The sequence below is a fragment of the Aplidium turbinatum genome, chromosome 6 (genome assembly GCF_918807975.1).
Source record: "Aplidium turbinatum chromosome 6, kaAplTurb1.1, whole genome shotgun sequence".
In the NCBI taxonomy this organism is placed as follows: Eukaryota; Metazoa; Chordata; class Ascidiacea; order Aplousobranchia; family Polyclinidae; genus Aplidium; species Aplidium turbinatum.
Genome location: NC_137477.1, coordinates 25,397 through 48,628, shown reverse-complemented (window position 1 = coordinate 48,628; position 23,232 = coordinate 25,397). Strand labels below are relative to the sequence as shown.

General features: G+C 40.9%; 2 protein-coding genes across 2 annotated transcripts; both read right to left on the bottom strand.

The window, feature by feature from the left end:
• Nucleotides 1–12,515: 12,515 nt before the first annotated feature.
• LOC145771715 (uncharacterized) lies at nt 12,516–16,322 on the bottom strand. The gene has a single exon (XM_082583442.1). It carries the CDS (start codon nt 16,320–16,322, stop codon nt 12,516–12,518), a length of 3,807 nt encoding a protein of 1,268 aa, XP_082439568.1.
• A 5,547-nt stretch (nt 16,323–21,869) lies between these two features.
• Nucleotides 21,870–22,901, bottom strand: LOC145771714 (uncharacterized). Its single transcript, XM_082583441.1, has one exon. The coding sequence runs from the start codon at nt 22,899–22,901 to the stop codon at nt 21,870–21,872; it is 1,032 nt and encodes a 343-aa protein (XP_082439567.1).
• Nucleotides 22,902–23,232: the final 331 nt, after the last annotated feature.

The following is a 23,232-nucleotide window of genomic DNA, read 5'->3' as shown; positions in this document are numbered from 1 at the left end:
AGCAGGCCTATGGCAATGTTTGTCCAGTACGGTAACCTTATTTAAGCTGTTTTGGCCTGTCTAACACTAACCTTTCGTTATAGCACTGCATATGTTGGTGGTAAACGCAATGCCAAATCTTCCACTTTTGACAAAAGTAACAATTTGTTGTTATCATATCTCACAAACATGACGTGATAGGATAAATCTGAGGTCAGATTCGAATTCAGCACCCCAAAATTACTCTAAATCAGTCTTCAAAGTTCATGGCGCAAAAAAAAATCTTTCTTTGTAGATCAGTGTAATTCGCACAACAAGGATGGCAGCAAAAGACCAAAAGGTCACCAAAGTCAACTGCCACCCAAACATTTAAACAAAAGACCCAAAATTAAAAACATCAACACATATGCACAATACCAGCACTTTACATAATACATTAACAGTGGAATAACACAGGGTAACATAAAAAAAAACTGCGCAGAGAAATAAGCAGATGATTTGCTTCAGGAGTGATCATTGTACAAATTCTTTAATAAACATTTATATTTAAATTTAAAAGTATTATAAGACTTTTTTGTATTTCTTTTGGTATTTGATCCCATAGTTTCACTCCATTAAAACACAGCATCTTCTTACCAGAGTTTGACGTTGCAGAAGGCAAATACAAATCATTCTTTTGGTTCTGACGGTTTTTATGATGGTAATTTCGTTTACAAAAATAAAGCAGGGCGGGCAGCATTTTGTGCACATATTTGTACATAAATTTTGCAGTCTCTAGTTTAATAATATCTTCAATTCTGAGCACATTAAATTGGTGATAAAGAACAGTTGTATTTGTTGACCTCGGCAAAAATAAGCAGGATTGGATGAACTTGTTTTGTAACACTTGAAGTGGAGCAAGCAATGTAGAGTTTGCTCTTCCCCAATTTATAATCGAGTACCGTACTGGGTCTTGGATTGAAACAAAGCATAATATATATAAATTTTGTAATATTGTTAATGGGGCAATGTATCTCAGCTTAAATGCCGCAGACCTTTGCAAGCTGCTTTCTCAGATTAATAATATGACTATCCCATGACAATCGCTCATCCAAAGTTACACCTAGATAGTTTATACTTTTCTTCCTTTGATACGTGATCACAAAGATAAAGTGATTCATGTTCCAGTTGTGAAGAAGGGAGCGTTCTTCCTGGCTATCAGCACAAAGTTGAGTACTTACTAGTACAGCGAGCAATTGCGATTTGCCAATCATAACAGTGTAGCTTCCACGCTAGCCATTTAGATTATCCAATCAAATATATGTTTCTTATCAACCAATTGTAACACGAATTGACAGCGATAGACACCGTGTTTCGTCCATGAGGAAGGATAGGAGTTAAACTGAAGGGTAAAGGCCAGGGTTGGTCCCTCGGGTAAAACTGGGGGAAACCGGGTAAAACTGGGGGAAACCCTTAAAACTTCTAAATGTGTTGTTTGCGGAGTTTCTTATGCAATATAATGACTAGCCAGCTGTTTAGCTGTTATCTCATGACATTTTCCATCTGAATTGCATCAATATAATATAATACTTAGATAAAATTGATAAAGCTTCGCATCATCACAGAGTGATATTATTTCAGTTTTTTCTTGACACTTTCTCAATGCGTACTAACTCACTATCTGCTGGCAGGACCAAACTACCAATAGTAATTTCTTATTGAATTCAGATGGTCTACCTCCAGCTCAAAGACCACGCCAGTCAGTGTTGTGCTGTTGTGACTAATTGCTTCAGTTTAACTTGCAGCGTGCAAACCAACTGATATCTTCCAGCACTTTGCTGGAAAGCAATAGAGGTCGTTCACATAGCCTTCCCAGTCCGAGTCCCTCAGTGGTAAGCACTTTCCTAAAACGCTTCCTCGCACAGAAAAAAAAGAAAGGCCTCAAAAACGATGTCTAATGTGCTACTCTCAGGGAAGGAGAAAAGTGAGAAGAAAAATAGAAAAAAATAAAGGAGACAATGTTGATCAGTTTCAAAAATATATGACTTTGTCTGCAGATGAGCAAGAAACTGCACGCAACTGTGTTTTTGAAAAAGATGACAATTCATTCTCCTACTGGCAGGATATGAAACTAAGGAATAGAGATACATCTATTTTTCCAAACATCTCTTTTATCAAATCAATGAAAAAATTGTCACCTAGTGCTTAAATATTGGCAATACATAAGAAAAGTTGCAAACAATGAGCCAGTAAAGAAGTTTTGTTTATTGATGATAGCAATATCATCATGCCCACCATCCAGTGCTGAAATAGAACGCTTGTTCAGTAGCATGGCTTTAATCCACACAAAGCAAAGAAATAGACTGGGCAATGAGAGGGTTGCCAAATTAGTGCATGTTTATAGACACTTTGGATGGAAAGAATCTAAAACCCCAGATGAAGAGCTGTTCAATGTCGACAATGAAGACTGTCGAATATTCAAATAATTGAAATTGAACACCCTTAAGTGGAACACACTTCTCAATTTACAAAACCAGTTTTAAAAAAAAAGCGGGAGACGGTGCACCATAATATTGAGATGTTGTAGCAGGGTCAATTCCATGCAAAATGAGCAAATGGGTTACACAACATGTCATAGATTTTATTGAAATTTAGCATACTTGTAGATGTCAAAGAAATATGAAGAATGCAAAAAAATTTTTGGAAAATTTTAAATATTAGGTAGTAGAGTTATGGTCATTGGAAAATTCACCATGTTTGCCTGTTCCACCTCAGTGATTTTGTCCAATTTCTTATTATATTTCTAATTTCTTGACCTATGATTATACAAAATGGATGAAAATTGCTAGACAGACATTTTAAGACCCAAGGAATCCAAAAATGTGAAAACTTAAAAGCAGTCACATGGTAGTTAACGTAAAAAGATAAAACTTACACAAGTTATGATAACATTATTGATAAATAAATTGCTAAATTTTTTTCTATTAAATTATTTTCAATTGAAAAATATTTACAAATTTGTGAAGTGGACGCAATTACCTCAATGGTTGCAAATACACACATCGACCCTACTACCAAGGGCGCGGGAAGTAGGGGTGCTCAAGGGGCTTCAGCCCCCCCTAGAGCTAATTCAGCCCCCCCTGGAATTTTCCAAAATTGCTTCAGCCCCCCCTAGAAAATTGTGAAAATTTAAGGTACATAACATATTTTCAGAAAATTATTCGAGCAATAATTGCTACGATGAATCGAGTTCCTGTTACGTGTGGTCGCGCTCATCATTCGCAATAAGAGTCGTCAATCACATGGAGGTATAATACCTCGCAGTAGCGGTATCAGCCACCCTCCTTACTAACACGGCGGTCCATCATTTATTGGACATCATTCTGCAATATCCACTTTGCAGCATAAAACAGCAAGAGATCTGGTTGTTATAACGGAGTGCGGCCAAACTTAAAGCATTATGCCCTGGATCGTTATACATTCACTGCAGTAATCATGCTTTCGATGTGATTTTGCGAGACGTTGTAAAGGAGGTTAGGCTTATTGCCGATGCCTTAAACTTCGTTTAAAGTGTTGCAGTTGTAATTCGTGAATCGATCGTCTAAACGTAAATCTTTGTTTATGACGCTTTTTGGTTCTGATGAAGTTGCCTGCAATTTGCTGGTTTTGTTTCCTACTCGTTGGTGCGTTCGTGCTTCTGCCCTTGCTCATGTTGTTAAGTGCTACCCTACCCTATTTGGCTGTTGCAATGTCTGACCCACATGACAGAAGATAGTGCAATGACAGGAGACGCACGTGCAAAGATATTCAGCTTGGTAAAATAAGCACGCGATGTTGATTTATTTTGAGATTACCTGCAGCGGTGAAGTTTTTTAGTTTGCAGAAGCCGTCGCAAGACAGCTCCAAAACAAGAAAATCTCTGCTTCATCTTTGGATCATCACCATTTTCTGCAAACGGATCAAAAATCTCAAAAAAGATTAATCCGTTTCCATGCTTGTGGAAGCAGCGAACGTCTTTGTGTCTGCCAATAACCTAACGACGCCAAAGAATTCCCGAGTGAGCAAAACTCTAGCAAGATTTCGAAACACAAAGGAATCGGATGGTTTGTCGTCTGCGGGAGAAGGAGTGTGGAAACGGCAATACATCGAAGCCCTTGATTTTGTTCAAGCTGAGCTTGATCGAAGATTCGACCAAGTGGATCTGCTTACAGCAGCCAACAGAGAGAAGGCCCTTCCAAGCTGTGCAAACGGTGAGGGAGGATCTGATACTGAGATCAGCTTACCCGATGCCATCAGAAAAGATCGCCTAAAAACGGAACTTACCTTGCTCAATGCTCAGCGAATGGTAAGTGGAAAAACCGCAAACTCCGTTAAAAAGGTTGCTGAGATATTATCGCAACTAAACCCTCGAAGACTAAATCTTTTCAAAGAAACGTGAAAAATTGTGGAGCTCTGCCTTTGCCTCCCGATTTCAGCTGCATCATCAGAACGTTCTTTTTCTGCTCTATGGCGCCTGAAAACGTGGTTGAAAAGCTCGATGACACAAAAAAGATTTAGGCCTACTCGTCTTGCGTTGATGCATGTCCACCAAAACATTTTGAACATTGTCGATGTCAAAAAACTCATGACACAGCTCATAGAGAAAATCCTGAACGAAAAGCGATCTTCGGAAGCGTGTGAGAACTCATTTTCACAAACTGTCGTTTTCATATCACTTTCTAATTTTTTCGTTTTCATTTAAATTTCCTGAACGCTGCTTTTGTTGTTGCCGTTCTTCGTTACTTACAACTTACAATGTGTGTGTTTTTGGCGTCTTATTACACACTGTAGGGGGACCGATAATACCTACTACCAGTTTTAAATGTTCTCCCACGTAAGGGGGGTCTGGGGGGCAAAGCCCCCCAGAAGCTCACAACACTACGGCAGCTTCAGCCCCCCTAGAGAAGAATAGTTCCCGCGCCACTGCCTACTACCCATTGGTATTAATTCCACTATGATACTTCAATATCAAAAATCTCTTTATTCAGCAGCACGTAGTGTCTGATTGACTAACATATCCTGCAAGCAACTACATTCAACAATTTGAAACTTTATTCTGTCAATGTCTGCGACTTATGTTGATGTGATTTAAAGCATCTAGAAATAAAATTGTCACAACTAAACTTGTACCGGTACATAAAGTTTGTGTAAGCATTAGGATTTCAACAACCAATCAACCGTCAATAAAATACTGTGAGAGAAATTATGTTTAAATCACACTCTACACTACAACTAAAAAAGTTTTCTCAAGCCTTGCTATTGCATCATAATGAAAGCATTATGAAACCAGACTAAACCTTGTAGTTCTTTCACACAGGGAACCGGATCTCTTAACCTATATCAATATCAACCTTCAAACCTGGAAATACCAACACTGTTGCTTAAATTTGTGATAGTCAAATTGCTGTGGCCACAATGTTTGTCATAATAATGCTGAAAATTCCCTTGGATATGAATTTTGACTTATTGTTCCCGAAATCCATCACGTGATTGACGTCATAGGTTCATGGAAATATGAATAAAAATAACTAAAAGTTTTCTCTCTCAGGAGTTCAGTTCAGTTCAGTTGTTTTTATTTCTGACCATCATATCAAAACAATACACGTCAACATAGCAAAGGTCGAGAAAAAGGTAGAAGCGACAAAATGCGAACGTTAAAAACGTGCTTGTGACCGAAGTAAGTTATTGAGTTGAAAAAAAAATTTGGCACGGTCGCAACACCTTCAGAAAAATTTAAGATATAAGAAAATAAAAAAAATAAAATGTTAATAAACAAAAAAAAACAAATAAATTTAGGCTATAGCTTTATTAGCCCACATAGCTTTAGCTGATATATTTAAGATTTGTATGGACAGTTGCTATGAAGATCGGCCATGGTGCGTTATCAAGAGTGCTGATGGTCTTAAGGGGAACACGTCTTGATGCGTTTAGCTCATAGCAAGAAGAGCAAGGCAGGCAAAGAAAACCCCACAAAGAAATCCTACCACGGGCAAAGCCATTTCAAGCGCAACGCACCATAGGCCTTGCACGACTCACAAAATAGATAGGCTATAACTTGACGACACTGAAAACAATGACGAAAACAAATAAAACAAACTAGCAAAAACAACATCATCATCTTTCGGAAATTCAATTATACCCAGGGAAGTTATGTCTTGAAGATATCAAGCGTGCTTTGATAAAAGTTGCGTTGATAAAGCGATAATTTTAAACCCCAGTCAGCTAAACTCGTCACTTCCACACTGATCCAACGTTAGCAAACGTTGAATTAATGCAAAAACGACAGGCATCGCTAGCTGGGAAGTAGTAGTGGCATGTCACAGTAATATGATAAATTTGGGTTACTGTGTATATGTTTTACACGTTAAACCATAACAAAAGTGATAAAGAAATCCAATTTGGCATGTTAGAAAAATAGATAAATAATCAGACAATAGCATGACGATCCAGTCCAAGATATTGATATAAAAAACAACTGGTTGGAGCACATGGCCACCGCTTCACCGAAAGATGGCGATTAGTCGAAGAGGATGGAGAAACTTCTGAACACTCTGTAGAACTTCTGTGGACAAAAAACACAAGAACCAGAAGGCCAGTAGGAGTACTTACAACCTTACTATTTTGCTAATGAATCTACACACATTGGCCTATCATTTCTGGGCAAAAAAAAAAAATATTAGTATGTTTGGTGCATGTAATACTTAGATAGGATCATTTTAAGAAAGATTTAGCTTGTTCATTTTTAATTTAAAGCCTTTTACAGTTTTGCATTCATTTCTTATAGTAGGGGGAAGCTTGTTCCAAACTGTTGGCCCCATGTACCGTATTGATTGTTTGCAAGTGTTAATTCTACAATATATCGGAATATAAGGAGAATTACTTCTTGTTGTTAGGCTACTTGATTGTTTACACATAATTATATCATTGAATGTTGTGGGAAGCAGCTTTTTTGAATATTTAAACATGAAAGTTGCAATCTCTGTAGTTTTCATGTGGTTAATTGATTTTAAATTGTTGAGTCCCATTACACCTTTTATGCTTTCTCTGCGGTCAATGTTAAATACAGTACGAAGAAAGTTATTGCATGTACGTTGTAGCTTTTGCAATGTAGTTTTGTTTTCATGACACCATGTTGAGATACAATATAATATCTGACTCTCAACTAGAGAATGGTAAATGGAGAGAAGTGCTTGTTTGTTTAGGAAAGGCTTAATTTTTTTTGTCACGCAAAGTGTTGATCTTATTTTTTGAAGCAAGATTTCCATATGAGATTTCCATGACAAATGCTCGTTTACAATTATTCCCAGAAACTTTATTGAGGCAACTTGTTCTATGTTGTTTTTTCGAATATTTAAGGGTGGGTGGCTTGATAGTGTCTTGCTTCCTTGACTTGAAAATAATATATGTTTGGTTTTGGTGACATTTAGAGACAATCGATTTGTTGATAGCCATTGATCTATGCATACAAGCTCTTGATTTGCAATATCATATACAGCAGAAACGCTTTTATTTTTATATATAATGGTGGTGTCATCTGCAAACATAATTGCAGTTCCGTGTTGAAGGCAGTTAGGAAAGTCATTTACATAAATCAGGAATAGAAGAGGGCCTAAGATAGACCCTTGTGGGACACCCAAAGATATGTTGTTAATGTTAGAAGATAGTGTGCCATTGAAAACAACTCTTTGTTTTCTATTACTCAGGTAACTCATGAACCAATCATAGGCCACGCCTCTTATTCCGAAATGATATAATTTAGCTAGCAATATTTTATGGTCGATGGTGTCAAATGCTTTAGATAAATCAAGAAAGATTCCTAATGCAAGATGGTTGTCGTTTAGTATACTGGTGATACTTTCTATTAGCATTGAAGCAGCATGGCTTGTGGAATGATTTTTTCTGAAACCGAATTGATTGTTATAGAAAAATTTATGTCTAATTAAAAACGAGTATAATCTGTTGTACATGATTCTTTCTAATATCTTTGAAAACACAGGTAGTAGGCTGACTGGTCTGTAGTTGTTTGAATCTTTGCAGCTACCCTTTTTAAAGATTGGTATCACCTTCCCCAACTGTTATAGTCGTCATTTTATTTACGTTGAATATATGTAACTCGTGACCAGCGTCACTACATAATCACCGTTCAGCGTTTTCTGGTACAGACGTTGGAATTGATTACCACCGCACTGCGCGTGTAATCAATTGAGCGTTCTGTACCACGTTCCTCAGTTGATTGTTTTGCGTTTCTTTCTTACTATATATTGCGTTGATTTTATACAGTGAATCAGTAAGTAACAAGAGGTAAATGGTTTTCTCACTTGGTTGGCTATCGCTACAATTATTATTGTTTATTTTATATTAAACGTCTGGAAATACAACAGACGTTTAACTGGCGTCGCCGGCAGGATCTTTACAGAATTTCTACAGGATTTAGAAACATGGAGAAACTGATCGAAGTCCTGCAACAACAAATTGCCAACCAAGAACGCCAGACGAAGGAGCAAATTGCCAGACAAGAAGAACGTCACCAGGAACGTCAAGAAGAACAAGAAAGGCGCCACCAAGAACAACTACGAGAAATACGAGCCCAAACTGCGAGATCACAGCCAACAACAATACAACAACAGGTATCTTTACCTAAGTTCGTAGCGTTCGATGCCACCACTGAACTGTGGGCAGACTATTGGAAGAGGTTTAACACCTTTGTAGCAGCACATTCAGTCGCACAAGACAAAATGCCGCAGGTTTTTCTCACCAATCAATCACGGGACACTTACAGAGTGTTTGTCGAAAGAAAGCTAGACAGTTTAAACCTTCTAAGCCTTCTAAGGTAAATTGTATCGAGGAAATTAACATGCTTTCTAGTTCTTGCAGAAAACCTCGAAATTCAAAGTTGGAAGTACCGATCTCCATTAATTCGGTAACCACACACTTAGAACTGGACACTGCTACAAATGGAAATTTCCTTTCCAACGACGTCTGGACTCGGGTAGGCGCACCTCAATTGCAAGCACCAGTGTCGCAGTTCCAATCTGCTACCAAGCATCTAGTACCGATCACGGGTTCTTTCACGGCCCAGGTAACTTGTCCTTCCACGGGAAGGTCAGATAATATTCCTTTTGTAGTCACGACAGTCAAAGGACTGAACTTGCTAGGTCGTGATGCAATTTCGTCTTTAGGAATTTCTATCGATAAATTCCTTCTGTCTAACTATTCTACTTTACAGAGTATCCAGTCATACGACAAGCCTGATAAGAGTCTGGAGAAAGCATGCTCCCTCTTATGTGACGAGTTCAAAAATGTTTTTAAGCCTGAACTCGGGTGCTTACGAGATTATGAACTAGACATAGATTTTAAGTCTGATGCTAAACCTGTTTTTCTCAAACCTAGGCCTGTACCTTTCGCGCTAAAGGAGGACTTAGCACAAGCCTATGATTCGGGCATTGCACGTGGTGTATGGACACCAGTTCAGTTTTGCGATTGGGGCACACCGGTTGTTCCAGTTCGTAAGCGTTCAAATTCTTCAGAAGCGAAGGCCAAGTTACGCATTTGTGGCGATTATTCAGTCACGGTGAACCCTTCCCTGGAGACCCATCGTCACCCGTTACCCTTACCAGAAAACTTAATGCAAAAGTTGGGTGGTGGGTATGGTTTCAGCAAGATAGACTTGGCTGGTGCCTACAATCAGATTCGACTTGGTCCTGACAGTCGAAAACGACTCGCATTAAGCACTCACCGTGGCGTACTTTTACAAAATGTTTTACCTTTTGGCATATCTTCTGCTCCAGGTTATTTTCAGAAGATCATGGACGACCTTACAGCCGACCTTCCAGGGGTTGCAGTCTACCTAGACGACATTTTTGTCAATGGCACTACTGCTGAGGAGCATCTCCAGAATCTTAGACGGCTCCTCGATCGACTTCACTCAAAAGGCCTGAGGTGTAGGAAAGACAAGTGTAAGTTTGCACAACCTCAGGTAGAGTATCTCGGACACATTTTGTCCAGGCAGGGCATCTCCAAAGGTCCCAAGGTAAACGCCGTACTGGAGATGTCTGCCCCCACTGACGTATCTTCTCTTCGTTCGTTTTTAGGTTCCTTACAATTTTATTCGAAGTTTCTACCGTTGAACGCTTCTACTGTAGCAGAACCACTATACCATCTCACGAAAAAGGACATTCCTTGGAGATGGGGAAAACAAGAGGAAAACTCTTTTGCTCAGCTGAAGCATCATCTATCTACTGATGAGGTTCTTACACATTTCAATGCGTCACTTCCGGTAGGTATCGCATGTGATGCTTCTAGTGTGGGCATTGGTGCTACTTTGTTTCACCGTTACCCAGATGGCACAGAACGGCCTATAGCAAACGTTTCAAAGATATTAACAGCTTCGCAGAGAAACTATAGTCAAATTCAGAAAGAGGCTTTGTCGATAATTTTTGCGCTAAAGAAATTCTATCAATATCTTTTTGGTAGATCATTCATTTTGGTCACAGATCATAAACCATTGCTTAGTCTTTTTGGCCCGACCAAATCGACACCTTCTTTGGCAGCAAATCGTTTGGCTCGTTGGGCACTCTTTTTATCGCAATTTACCTACACTATTGAGTACAGGAAGACGAAGGATCATCAAAACGCTGATGGTTTGAGTCGCTTACCAGCAGCAGGGGATAAAGTCTTCGATGAAGAGGAAAGTGCGATGACATTGATATCGTCTGCGCTATCGATGCTTTGGATTTGCAGGTCCAGACCCCAAATGTATTTATGAATTTTCCACTCGTTAAGGATAAGTTAAATATATGAGTTAAAGCATGCAGTATATTGTTTGGGGTTGACTTTACAACTATGGATGGTATTTCATCGATGCCACTGCTAGTTTTTGCTGGCATAGCATAAATAATATTTTCAATTTCATTCAAAGTAGTTTGATAAATATAAATTGTCTCAGAGCATGGAGAATCGAGATATGTTGAAAATATTGTATTTAATTTGGGAATTTTTTTTGTAAGGGAATGGGCAGCACAGGAAAAGTGATCATTGAAGTGATTTGCAATAGTTAATCTGTAAATGACTGTACTATCATTTATTTTGATGCCATGGTTAGTCTTAGACTGGGATTTACCTAATAGATTGTTGATTGTTTGCCAAGTAGCTTTCAAATTAAACTTTTGCTTTTCAAATTTAGATTTATACAATTCCTTCTTTTTTTGTTGAACTGTATGGAAGTATAAGTTTCTTGCAGAGGTGTAGTTCTTTTTGAAGTGAATAGTTTTATTTGCTATGTACTTTTTAAACAAACGCTCTTTTCTTCGTAATAGATGTAGTAGTTCTCTATCAAACCAAGAATTATTCTTTTTTAAAGGTGTTTTTTGTAAAGGAAAATGCTTATTAAATTGACTAGTATATTCTCCTATGAATGACTCATAAGCTTCATCAGCATCAGTTTGATTTAAGCAACAAGTGATGTCTATATTTTCCAGAGTGTTGACACCAATATCAACGTGATTCTATTTAATGAATAAGCACTAACAAATAACACTAAAAATGCAGACAGTTACCATACACATAAAAAATGGAAATGTACTTTGTGGGGTAGCCGACAATAGCACATGTGAGTGCCAAACCAAATGATCCCAAGTTATGATCAAGAAGGCCCAACCCACCCAAATACTACAACTAACTGAGCTAACAAAAAAACCAACCCAGGCTAGCTCAGAAGAAAAAGAGAGGGGAAAAATGGCAACTCCAATCCAGAGTTCCATATGCCACAGATTACTTGCAAGTCAATGTTCAGAGCTTAGTTCAATTGTCCAAATGCTTTAAGTCTGTTATATCTGGTTATCTGATTAAGGTTAAGTGCTGCAAAATAAATAAACATAGTTAGCACAAACCTTTTGAGAGAAGCCACGCTGGGAGTCGAAGAGGCCATGCAGTGAACTTTAGCACACCCTCATGCTAGGGTAGTTCACACAAAAAGAGATTCAACAGATTCTGCACGCCAGAGATTGTTATGTTTTAGTGGCGGCAGCAGAGAGCAATACGAAGTGTCAAAAAAGGGGCAATTCTTCAAGCGGATTCTACACCGGCCCCAATATAACTGTACCAAACAGATTATATTCATATTAAGACGCTTGACACAACACAATGGCCGACCCCAGCAGTGACAAGTAGGACTGAGAACAGCTAACGATGAGCACAAAGAGGAAAGGTTAGATAAACGATAAAATTTAAAATGTGAAGGCTACCCCTACAACGAGTAGATACAATAGCAGCAATAAACTTGATGCGGCATGTGATATAGTAAAGAACACAAAAAAAATAGAAGGCAAGCAAGTTCAAAAGTTCTGATGCAGACAAATGTTCTGTTGATTACGTCGCTCGTCGAAGGCTGAAAGTCTGAATCAAAAGAGTACACACAAATAATACAGTAACTACAAATAAATGTCTTGTGCATTCCGTCATCGAAAAGTCGAGACTATGAAGGTTTACACGAAAGGCATGGGTTTAAACAAATGTCCTGATCAATCCGATGCCTCCAATAGGCAAAGTTTGCGGATGTCCCTATTGTATGAAGATGTTGCGGTCTTTACTCGTACTGTTCGAACATGGCCGTCTGTCCCGGGAAACACCTCCTCTACTCGGGCTTTAGGCCACATACCCCTTTTCAAACACTCGTCTTTCACTAGTACAATGTCCCCAACCTGCAAGTTGCGCTTGGGTTGCAACCACTTTTGCCGAACTTGAAGAGTAGGCAAATAGTCTTTCAGCCACCTACTCCAAAACTGGTCAGCTAACCAATTTGCCAGACGCCACGAACGACGGTAGCCGTCTGCTTCGATAAATACATCGGTAGGTAGAGATGCAGCCAATTGTCCGGTCAACAACGAACTTGGAGTCAAAGCTTCCAGGTCGTCAGGATCAGAAGTAACTGAGGTCAAAGGACGATTATTGATGATGCGCTCGACCTCGGTCATGAATGTGATGAGGCTCTCGTCATCTAGTGAACGTTCTTCAGTCAACGAGAGCATAATCTTGCGGACGGTACGTATCATACGCTCCCAGACACCTCCTTGGTGACTAGCACCTGGCGGATTAAAACTCCACTGTGTACCGTGTTGACTAAACTTCTTGTGGATGATGCTGTTATTCCATCGTTGTATTCCTTCTTTTAGTTCTCTGGCCGCACCGACAAAGTTTGTACCGTTATCGGACACGATCTTCTCTGGTGTTCCTCGACGGTTGGTGAATCGTTGATATGCCAGCAGGAATGAATGGGTGGAAAGGGAGTGTGAAATCTCTATGTGAATGGCACGGGTGGCCATGCACGAAAAAATGCAACCATAACGTTTTACCCAGCTACGACCTAACTTAACTATAATTGGACCCATGTAGTCGACACCCACACATGCAAATGCCGGCTTCCCTGGAGTAACACGAAACTCGGGCAATGGCGCCATAATCTGTTCGCCAGCAACAACGTTTCGAAGACGACACTTTCTACAAGCGTGCAAAACACGTCGAACTACAGAGTGACCACGAACAATCCAAAATAACTCTCTACTGGCAGCAAGTGTGTGTAGGGCACCCATGTGACCCTCACGTTGGTGGTAAAACTCAATAATTAAATTCGTAACATGGTGCTTACTAGGCAAAATAACAGGGTGTTTAACATCCTGAGAGACAGGAGACTTGTGCAATCTGCCACTAACTTTAAGCACACCATGAACTACCACAGGAGAAAGCCTTTTAACAGAGGAAGTTTTCAACACAGTTTGGGATCCACCCACACCAAACTCATTACAATTCTGGAGCGAACTCATCTCCAAAGGAAATGCTTCTTTTTGCACTGCCTTCACAATCTCAATTGTGGCAGTTTCTAACTCAGATACCGATAAGTCGCCCTTGAGATTTACAGATGCACCTGATTGATTGGGAAGCTCAGTCTTCGACCTCAGGTATCGCCGAAACCGCAATATCCAAGCAACTGCCCTCTTTAGACGAACAAACGAAGAGAAATAGTTTAACAAGCGATTGAGAGGGGACCCTTCAATAGGTTCCTCAGTTTCAGTTGCATTCACTCGGTACATGTTTTTGATCTCAGGGTCATCTTCAGGTAAAGGAACCAAGGTTTCAGGACCGGCTGGCCAAAACTCGTCACTGAGTTGCAAGAAGTCTGGTCCTTTAAACCACAGGTCAGCTTTGGAAAGCTTGTCTGGACCAAGACCACGAGACGCAATATCTGCTGGGTTTTCTTTGGTTCTAACGTGATGCCACTGTGATGGTTCTGACCCAGCATGAATTGCTGCAACCCTGTTTGCCACAAAAACTTGAAACCTTCTAGCAGTGTTCCTAATGTACTGTAGTACAGATGTGGAGTCAGTCCAAAAGAAAGTCCTATCAATCTTCAAATCAAGCTCATTTTTCACTGAGCGAACCAAATTGACACCAATCACCGCAGCTGACAGCTCTAACCTCGGAACAGTCATGGGCTTCACTGGAGTCACTCGTGACTTCCCCATGACAAAGGCACAATGCACATTCCCACTCTTGTCCACCATCCTCAAGTACACAACTGCGCCATAACCGATATTACTTGCATCACAGAAACAATGCAATTCTGTCACAATAGGTTTGAACTGTGCTGGACGAAAACACCGACTTACTTTCAAGTCTTGCAGTGCTGGCAAACATCTTACCCACTCTTGCCAAGCTACGGCTTTAATTTCAGGTATTGGATCATCCCAACCCAGGCCACTGATGCATAAATCCTGCATGATACGTTTTGCAGGCAACAAGAATGGCTGCACAAATCCCAAAGGATCGTAGACCTGGCTGACCATTGATAAAATGCCACGGCGTGTCACTGGCTTTTGTTGCACATTGATCTTCACTCCAAAATTGTCATGAAGTGTGTTCCACTGCACTCCTAAGGTACGCTCAACAGGACCCTCGTCTAGATGTAGATCTAAAGAAGGTTTCACCACACACTCATCAGGTAAGGACTCCACAACTTCTTCCGAGTTACTAATGAATTTAGTAAGCACAAAACCACTTTGCTGCAGTAAGTCTTTAATTTCCAGAACAACTCTTTTAGCATCCTCGGATGTCTCAAAGGATTTAAGGAAGTCATCAACATAAAAATTACTTTTTATGGCATCCACTGCCTCTTGGCTGGCCCCTAACTCATTGTCTTCTGCCACTTTTCTGAGTGCAAAGCCACAGCAACTAGGGGAGGATGTTGCACCAAATAGATGTACCAACATTTGGTAGTCTTGAGGAGGTAAAGAAAGATCATTATTAGGCCACCACAAAAAACGCAAGCTGTCACAGTCATCTGGCTTCACCCTCACCTGGTGGAACATACTTTTAATATCTGCAACTACTACAACTGGCTGCTGCCTGAACCGAAGGAGAACTCCAACCAAATTGCTAGTCAAGTCTGGGCCTTGAAGCAGATTTTCATTCAGGGAAGTTCCTTTGAACTTTGCGGCACAGTCAAAAACCACTCTAAATTTCCCTCCAGTGGAATGGTGGGGTATGTACCAAGTTTTGGATGAGGGAGAGAGTAAATCATTTGGTACTGGACGGGCATGACCATTTTCTACATATTCCTGGATCTTTTCCTTGTAAAGCTCAAACAAGTCATTGTCCTTTAAAAACCTGTGTCTCAGCTGGTTCAGTCTTTTCTCAGCAAGCGATCTATTGTATGGAAGATTTACATGGCCATTCTTCCAGGGCAAGGCAATTTCATAGTGTCCATCAACCTTTAACACCGAATCCTCCATTATGGCTAGAGCTTCTTTGTCTTCAACTGATGGCACTACTTCGACTACACCAGCATCTTTAAAATCTGTGTTATACATTTGCTCCATTTGTTGATGGAGCAAGACATTTTCACTCCTAACAAAGTTTAGGTGCACCATAGATTCTGGATTTTCAACGCCAGTGGGACCAACTAATGCCCAACCTAATCCTGACCGACATGCTACTGGCTCATTACTTCTGCCTTGACGGAACTCTGTAGCAATGTGCGCTGCCTGGACATCTGCACCAATTAAGATATCAATTTTCCTTTGGTCCAACATAGGAAAGTCCAGACCATGAAGATGGGCATGACGCTCTACAATGTCGTTGGAGGGGATGCTGCTTTCCAAGTCTGGCAAGCTTGGTACTGCTAACACATCAGCTAAAGGGATGACCTTTTGTTCTCTAATGCCCCTTGCTGACAGTTTGAGCTTGAATCCTTCTTGTTGGGTTGTCCCATTTACAGTTGAAAGGGAATACCCAACTCTCTTGCCGCTGCTTCCAAGCTTCTTCATCAAACTCATGGTGCACAAAGTGGAGTTTGAACCTTCGTCCAGAAATGCATACGTGTTCACACATTTCTGAGAGTCAGATCCCCACACAGCCACTGGGACTACCTTAAGTCTCACCTCACCATGTCTAGAGTGTTGCAAAGTGGTGGTACTACTGTTACGGCCAATCTCTGTACAAATCAAACGTCATATAAAACCGTTCAAGTCTACTGAATATTACGTCATGGAAGTTGCTAGAAAATGTGCCAAAATTGCACCATCGTTCATAGACTTGTGTCAAACTTGTTAGGACTTGTTTGGGCCTGTTTAAACAGGAAATATTACATTAGCTTTAAACACCTGTTGAAATGACTTCATAATTGTCTTTCATTATTGCGTCACAGTACTGCATACGTGAATTTGAGATATTGCTATCTATTCTGGTCATTCGTAAAATGATTGTTTGAAAGTTGGCCGCACATTTAACTGTTGGCTTAGTGCTTGCTAGCTGGACAAAAGTTCCGTCTTTTATCCAAGTAATCTGTTGTGTAGTGACAGTTTAAGTGGTGTACGCGTTGCACCCCCTCGTTTTGGTAGCCGTGGGCTAATTTTTACAGAAATACACTGTTTGAAAAGAAGTTCAAGTGTGTGTTTCTTCGGTCATTATATGCAGACGAAAGGATCCGGGAACTTTAAGTTACAATTTTCCCACGAAGAAATTATGGTTTACCGCTGTGACCATAAAAAATAAAAGACGATTCTCTGTCTAGTGTTTGGCACAGAAGCACTTAGAAGCAAAAAAAATAAAAGACGAAGTTTGTAGTTGGTAGGCTAAGAAGCACTTAGAAGCAAAGAAATAATAAAAGAAGATCTTATTGGTTGGTAGTCTAAAGAAGCAAAGAAAATTAAAGACATTTCTTCTCGGTAGGCAACTGAAGAACTTTAAGCTAAAAAGTAAAGACATTTCTTCTCAGTTTGGTACAGAAGAAAAATAACTTGACATTTATTGGCAAGAAAGAAGATTAAAGGCAATCCATCTGTGCTTGAAGATTCAAGTCGAAGAATCCAAGCAAGTTTTGTGGACTTTAGGACTTCATACTCGTACAGCTACGGTATCGTGCATTTAAATTCTTTTTTGTATTTTTACGGTCTTTGCAGTTAAGTTTTTTATAACTTAATTTTGTGTGTTTGTGTAACTTAATTTTTTTTTAATTGTTAAATTTAGCCCTAACATTTAATATGTCTACACTCGGTGGTGACAGGGACTCGACCGCCGTCGACTCGACTGAGTTTAAGCCTGATGATGTTCTTTGCGGTCGGGCAGGCCATTCTGGGGAGGGACCCAGTAACGATGAGGCTAAGTCAGTTCGAGAGGCCCGGCATCTTAGACGGGATATTTTGACTCAAATTGGGAAACTTTCTGTAGCCCTAGGTTCTTTGAGTGATAAGCAGGAACTGTTAATTTTTAGATCTAAGTTATCTACTTTAGAAGAGGAATTACGGCATTTCCATGCTCTTTTGAGTAAAATTGTTAACTCTGCAATCTTGGCAGAACTTCGTGATAGGGTAGATCCCGAATTTAACTCGTTAAAAAATAACTTTGAACAAAAAGAAAGTGAGTTCTCAGATATGTTGGATGCTGACATACATCCTGAGGATAGCGCCTCAAATGTAAGCACTAGGATGTCTAGGACTTCGTCTCGGATAGTGGCACAAATTAACCTGCAGCTAAGACGAGAGGAGCTCCAGATCCAAGCTGAGGCCGAAGCAAGAGCTGCTGAGGCCATCGCGAGAGCTGAGGCCATTCGAGCTGAGGCTGCCGCGAGAGCTGAGGCCGAAGCGAGAGCGGCTGAGGTCGCCGCGAGAGCTGCTGAGTTCGCACTCAAAGACGCTCAGTTGAGGGCTGAACAACGAAAAGAGGTAGTTTTAGCTGAATATCGATCAGAGGCGGGCTCCCGGCGTAGCTCTAGGAAGGGCTCTTCTAGGCATTCCAGAAGTGAACATCAATCACAGTTTAATTTACCTAACCTTTTCCACACGCCTGTTCAATCCGTAAGTGGACCTGTACAATCCACATGTTTTCCAGCTGTTTCAGGAGGTCTCGGGGCCGCGGCTAAGGATCTTCCGAAGGCTGTAGAGCCAAGGTCTGCAAATTACAACCGAACTCCTCCCCCAGAGCGTACAGGTCACGGGGCCGCCATTAGCAGTAATGCTTTGCCCCCTTCACAGTTTTCAGCGCCGCTAGTTTTTGATCGCCCAGCTACACGTAATTTGGGTGGTTGTGAGAGGCGTATCGTGTCTCCTGATTTTAACGTATGTGAGGATCGTGATCGGGCTGTGCATGTGACTGAGCCCACTCAGCCCATTAAGGGATATAGCTTGTCTTCTCCCGCTAAATCGAGTTCTCAACAGCAGGATTGCTTTTTTGAATACCAAAATAGTAGGACGTTCTTCGATAAGGCGGCCTTGATTGGTTACGATGGTAATAATATGCCATTTGTCTTCTTTAAAAATCGTGTTATGGCCTTGATGGCAGCTTCGCCCTTTAAGGGAACTCGTTTGACTTTGTTGCAAGCAGCTTGTGTTAGAACAGCTGCACAAACGATTGCTAATTTGGTTTCCGACACTCCTGGCTTGTCAGAGGAAGACAGGATAGAAATGTCGTTAGCTCGCTTGTCCCAACGTTTTGGAGTTCGTGGAGGTCTTTTCGCAGAACCAGAAATTAGAAAGTATCGCTATGGTAGCAAATTGACTTCGATCTCTTCCAGTGATTTGAAAGAGTTTAAAGATGAATTGTCGCAGTGTTTGCTTTACGCGAAAGCTTATGGTCAGCGTGATAAATTAGAAGGACGTTTTGTTTTGGATTTGGCTAAGCGACTCCCGTTTGACGCTAAGCAGCGTTATCTTGACTTTTTAGGTGATCAGTATGGTAGCACTGAGGAACCTACTTTTCAGAGTTTGTTTGATTTTGTAGTACGGGAGGAAACGCGCAAGTCGACTGATTTTAGCATTATGCTAATGGGCGATTCTGGTGAGTCGCAGCATTTTAAAAAGTTTGGCAAAGGAAAATTGCCTTCATGTCCGGTTAGGCAGACGTCGGTAAAACCCCATGATAATGTGATTTCAGGGAGTTCGCAGTACTCGACTGCTGTTGGCGCACCGCGCGGCGGTGTGGCCAGACGTAGTGACATACCGGCATGTTTTTGTTGTTCGTCACGTGGTCAAGTTGAATATCATTTTTTGTCTAATTGTAAAGAATTTTTGCGCTTGACACCTAAAGGTCGGAGAGATGTCATTGTGAAAGCTGGAAAATGCTTGAACTGTTTGCGCCAGCATATGGTTAAGGACTGTAATCATGCAAACAACTGTCGTCAGTGTGGGCCTAACAACGATAGGAAACACTATTTTCTTCTGCATGATTTTTATGTGACGTCACGTGATTCTCTGGATTCGGTCGGTAAAGATGATGCTGGTGTAATCCGCATTGAAGGGCGCTTAAGTAATTCTCCCGAGATTTCTCTAGAAGCAAAGCATCCGATTGTTTTGCCTTCGAAGCACCCCTTCACTAGGCTTGTTGTACTGTCGCATCATAATCGAAATGCGCACTGTGGAGTACAGCACACTTTGTTGTCTACGCGACAGAAGTTTTGGATCGCTAATGGTAATGCTTCCGTGAAGAGGTATCTTAATGATTGTGGTGTATGTGCGATTGAGAAAGCTCGGCCTATAAGGCAGCTCATGTCTGATTTACTTTTGTCTCGCACAACTGCCCATAGGAATCCCTTTTTTGATTGCGGCTTGGACTATCTTGGACCATTGACCTTTGTTGAAGGTAGGAGTCACAAAAAAGCTTGGGGACTCTTATTCACATGTATGGCATCTCGCGCTATTCATGTTGAGCTGGTTACGTCATTGTCGCTGAGTGATTTTTTACTTGCCTTTACAAGGTTTACAGATTTACGTGGGCAGGTTAATGCTATCTATTCCGACAATGGAAGCACCTTTCAGGCAGCATCTAAGAAGTTACCCGAGTTGATAGAATCAGCTGAATTTCACAACGCCCTGAGACAGAGAGCGATAAACTGGGAATTTATACCTCCGTATGCTCCGGCGCAAGGTGGCGCCTGGGAGGCAATGGTTAAACAATTTAAAATCGCATTTTTTCACATTTTGGACTCTTCAATTCGTAAGCCCAATTTTATTGAACTGCTTACGTACACAGGCAGTGCCGTTCGGATCGTGAACGAACGCCCTTTGGTACCTTTGAGTGACGACCCTAGGGATTTTACTGTCATCACCCCTGCCTCACTTTTGACCCCATACTTAGACCCATACTGTGCTGTTGGGCAACCACATGATCGTGACCAATTAAGAAGGGATTATCGGTTCAATTTGTCACTTTCTCAGCAGTTTTGGAATAAATGGATTGATTTTTACTTGCCAGGTCTTCAGGGCCGGAAAAAATGGCTAAAAATGGCCGAGAATTTGGAGCCTGGTCAACTTGTAGTGGTAGGTTCTCTCCAAGACATTGGTAAACGTGGGAAGTATCAACTTGGGAGGGTGCATGAGGTAGTTCCACAAATTAGGAAAGGGAAGCCTGTGGTTCGTAGAGCCAAAGTTGCCGTCTGCAACTATGATGAGAGTACGGGGAAAGTGAAAGTAGACTACGTGTTGAGGGATATTTCGTGCCTCGCCCCCGTAAAGAACACCTAAGTGTTAGGGTTTGAGCCTGGTTTTGTCTGCGGTGGCCGACCCTTGTCTGAGCCCGGAACAGTCGGTTATTAGCGCAACCATGGTATATAGCGTCATTTTTTTGCGTGTACCTAATACCTATGGTACCAATTTCATGTATCGTCGTGTTTATTCTTATTGCTGTTCATTCTTTGCATGCCCTTTGTATTTGCGTATTAACTTAAACGTGAGTGATTCAAACAATTTGTGTATCATGTGTTTTTATTCATTGGCTCACGATTGTCCTTCAATTCTTTTTTAGTTATGCCATGTTAGACTGTCATAACTAGGGGCCGCTATGTTACGGCCAATCTCTGTACAAATCAAACGTCATATAAAACCGTTCAAGTCTACTGAATATTACGTCATGGAAGTTGCTAGAAAATGTGCCAAAATTGCACCATCGTTCATAGACTTGTGTCAAACTTGTTAGGACTTGTTTGGGCCTGTTTAAACAGGAAATATTACATTAGCTTTAAACACCTGTTGAAATGACTTCATAATTGTCTTTCATTATTGCGTCACAGTACTGCATACGTGAATTTGAGATATTGCTATCTATTCTGGTCATTCGTAAAATGATTGTTTGAAAGTTGGCCGCACATTTAACTGTTGGCTTAGTGCTTGCTAGCTGGACAAAAGTTCCGTCTTTTATCCAAGTAATCTGTTGTGTAGTGACAGTTTAAGTGGTGTACGCGTTGCACCCCCTCGTTTTGGTAGCCGTGGGCTAATTTTTACAGAAATACACTGTTTGAAAAGAAGTTCAAGTGTGTGTTTCTTCGGTCATTATATGCAGACGAAAGGATCCGGGAACTTTAAGTTACAATTTTCCCACGAAGAAATTATGGTTTACCGCTGTGACCAACTACACACTTTCTTCTCTGGTGCTGCATTGGACACAACACCGGCCCCATGAGGACTCTTGGCATTCGAGCTTGGGCTATGATTCCTACGTCCATCCTGGCTAGACTGATGTAGCAAGGTGTGGTGCTTCTGTCTACAAATTTGGCATGTCCTGGACGAAGGGCACCTTCTGACAAAATGGTTTCCAAGACAATTAAGGCAATGCTTGCTGGACCAAATTAGCTTCCACCTATCAGGTCCAGACTTGTCTTTAAAGGTTTGGCAATTCCAGACTTGATGTGCACCTTTGCAAGCCAAACACCTCGTAGAATCTCTGACTTCCTTCGGTTGACCAGCCTCTGCATTCTGCGCTACGACAGTTTGATTCAAGAATGTTGAAACTCTACGTGGTTGTCTAGCAGTGGGTGCGACAGTACTTGATGCCTTTTCTTTTCTTCTTCCAACGAGCTGTCCAAGGAAACTTCTATCTGCCTGGGCCTTCCTCTGAACAAACTGAGAGAGCTGGGAAAAGGTCACAGCTTGTCCTCTTTCCAATTGATGGCTGACAGAAGATACAAACTTGTCTTGCATATAGATAGGGAGTCGGCCAAATATGGAGCCAATGACTTGTTGTGTGTCTAGACCTGAATTGGGAAAGTCACTGCAAGCAATCTCACAGCTACGCATGTCTCTAGCTAACTTAACAATACTCTCTGCATCATTAGGTTTGATGGAAGCTCCCTCAGTTAACTTTCTAGTATAGGCACTTACAATGCTGTGCATTTGACCATAAGAGCTTTCCAAAATTCGCCTTGCTTCCAGGTAGCCCAAATCTGGAGAAGAGCTGAGGATGCAGTCTGCAATGCTTTCTCTTGCTTCACCAACACAGGAAGAAATTAACTTGTCTAGTTTTGTCGCTGCATCAATAACTCCCCGAATGGTGTATGCTTCAAAATGCCGGATGAAACGCCGATAGTCTTCTGGGGCACCATCAAACGGTTCCATGCTGGATTGGTTCCGATTTATGGAAGTAGTCATAGTGTACAATAGGGTGGGTCGATTTCTCCATTTATCATATAAATTTGAACATAGGTGCCACTTTACCTTCTAAACATTTCCTCAAAATTTAAAATCGTTTTGTGCTCAGCAACCCATTACCCCAATGACCTTCTGTTTCTATAACAGGGTTGCCAGATTGGGTGAAAAGTTGCAGAAATGTTTATCATTTTATCTCATTTTTTCGCCCAATCCGGCAATCCTGCGCAGTGAGCGACCTTCTAATAGTTGTGTGGTTTAGCACGCCACAAAAAAACTTTGTGAAACTGACTCTTTATCTTATTCATCCGATAATGATTCGAGTTTCATGGAG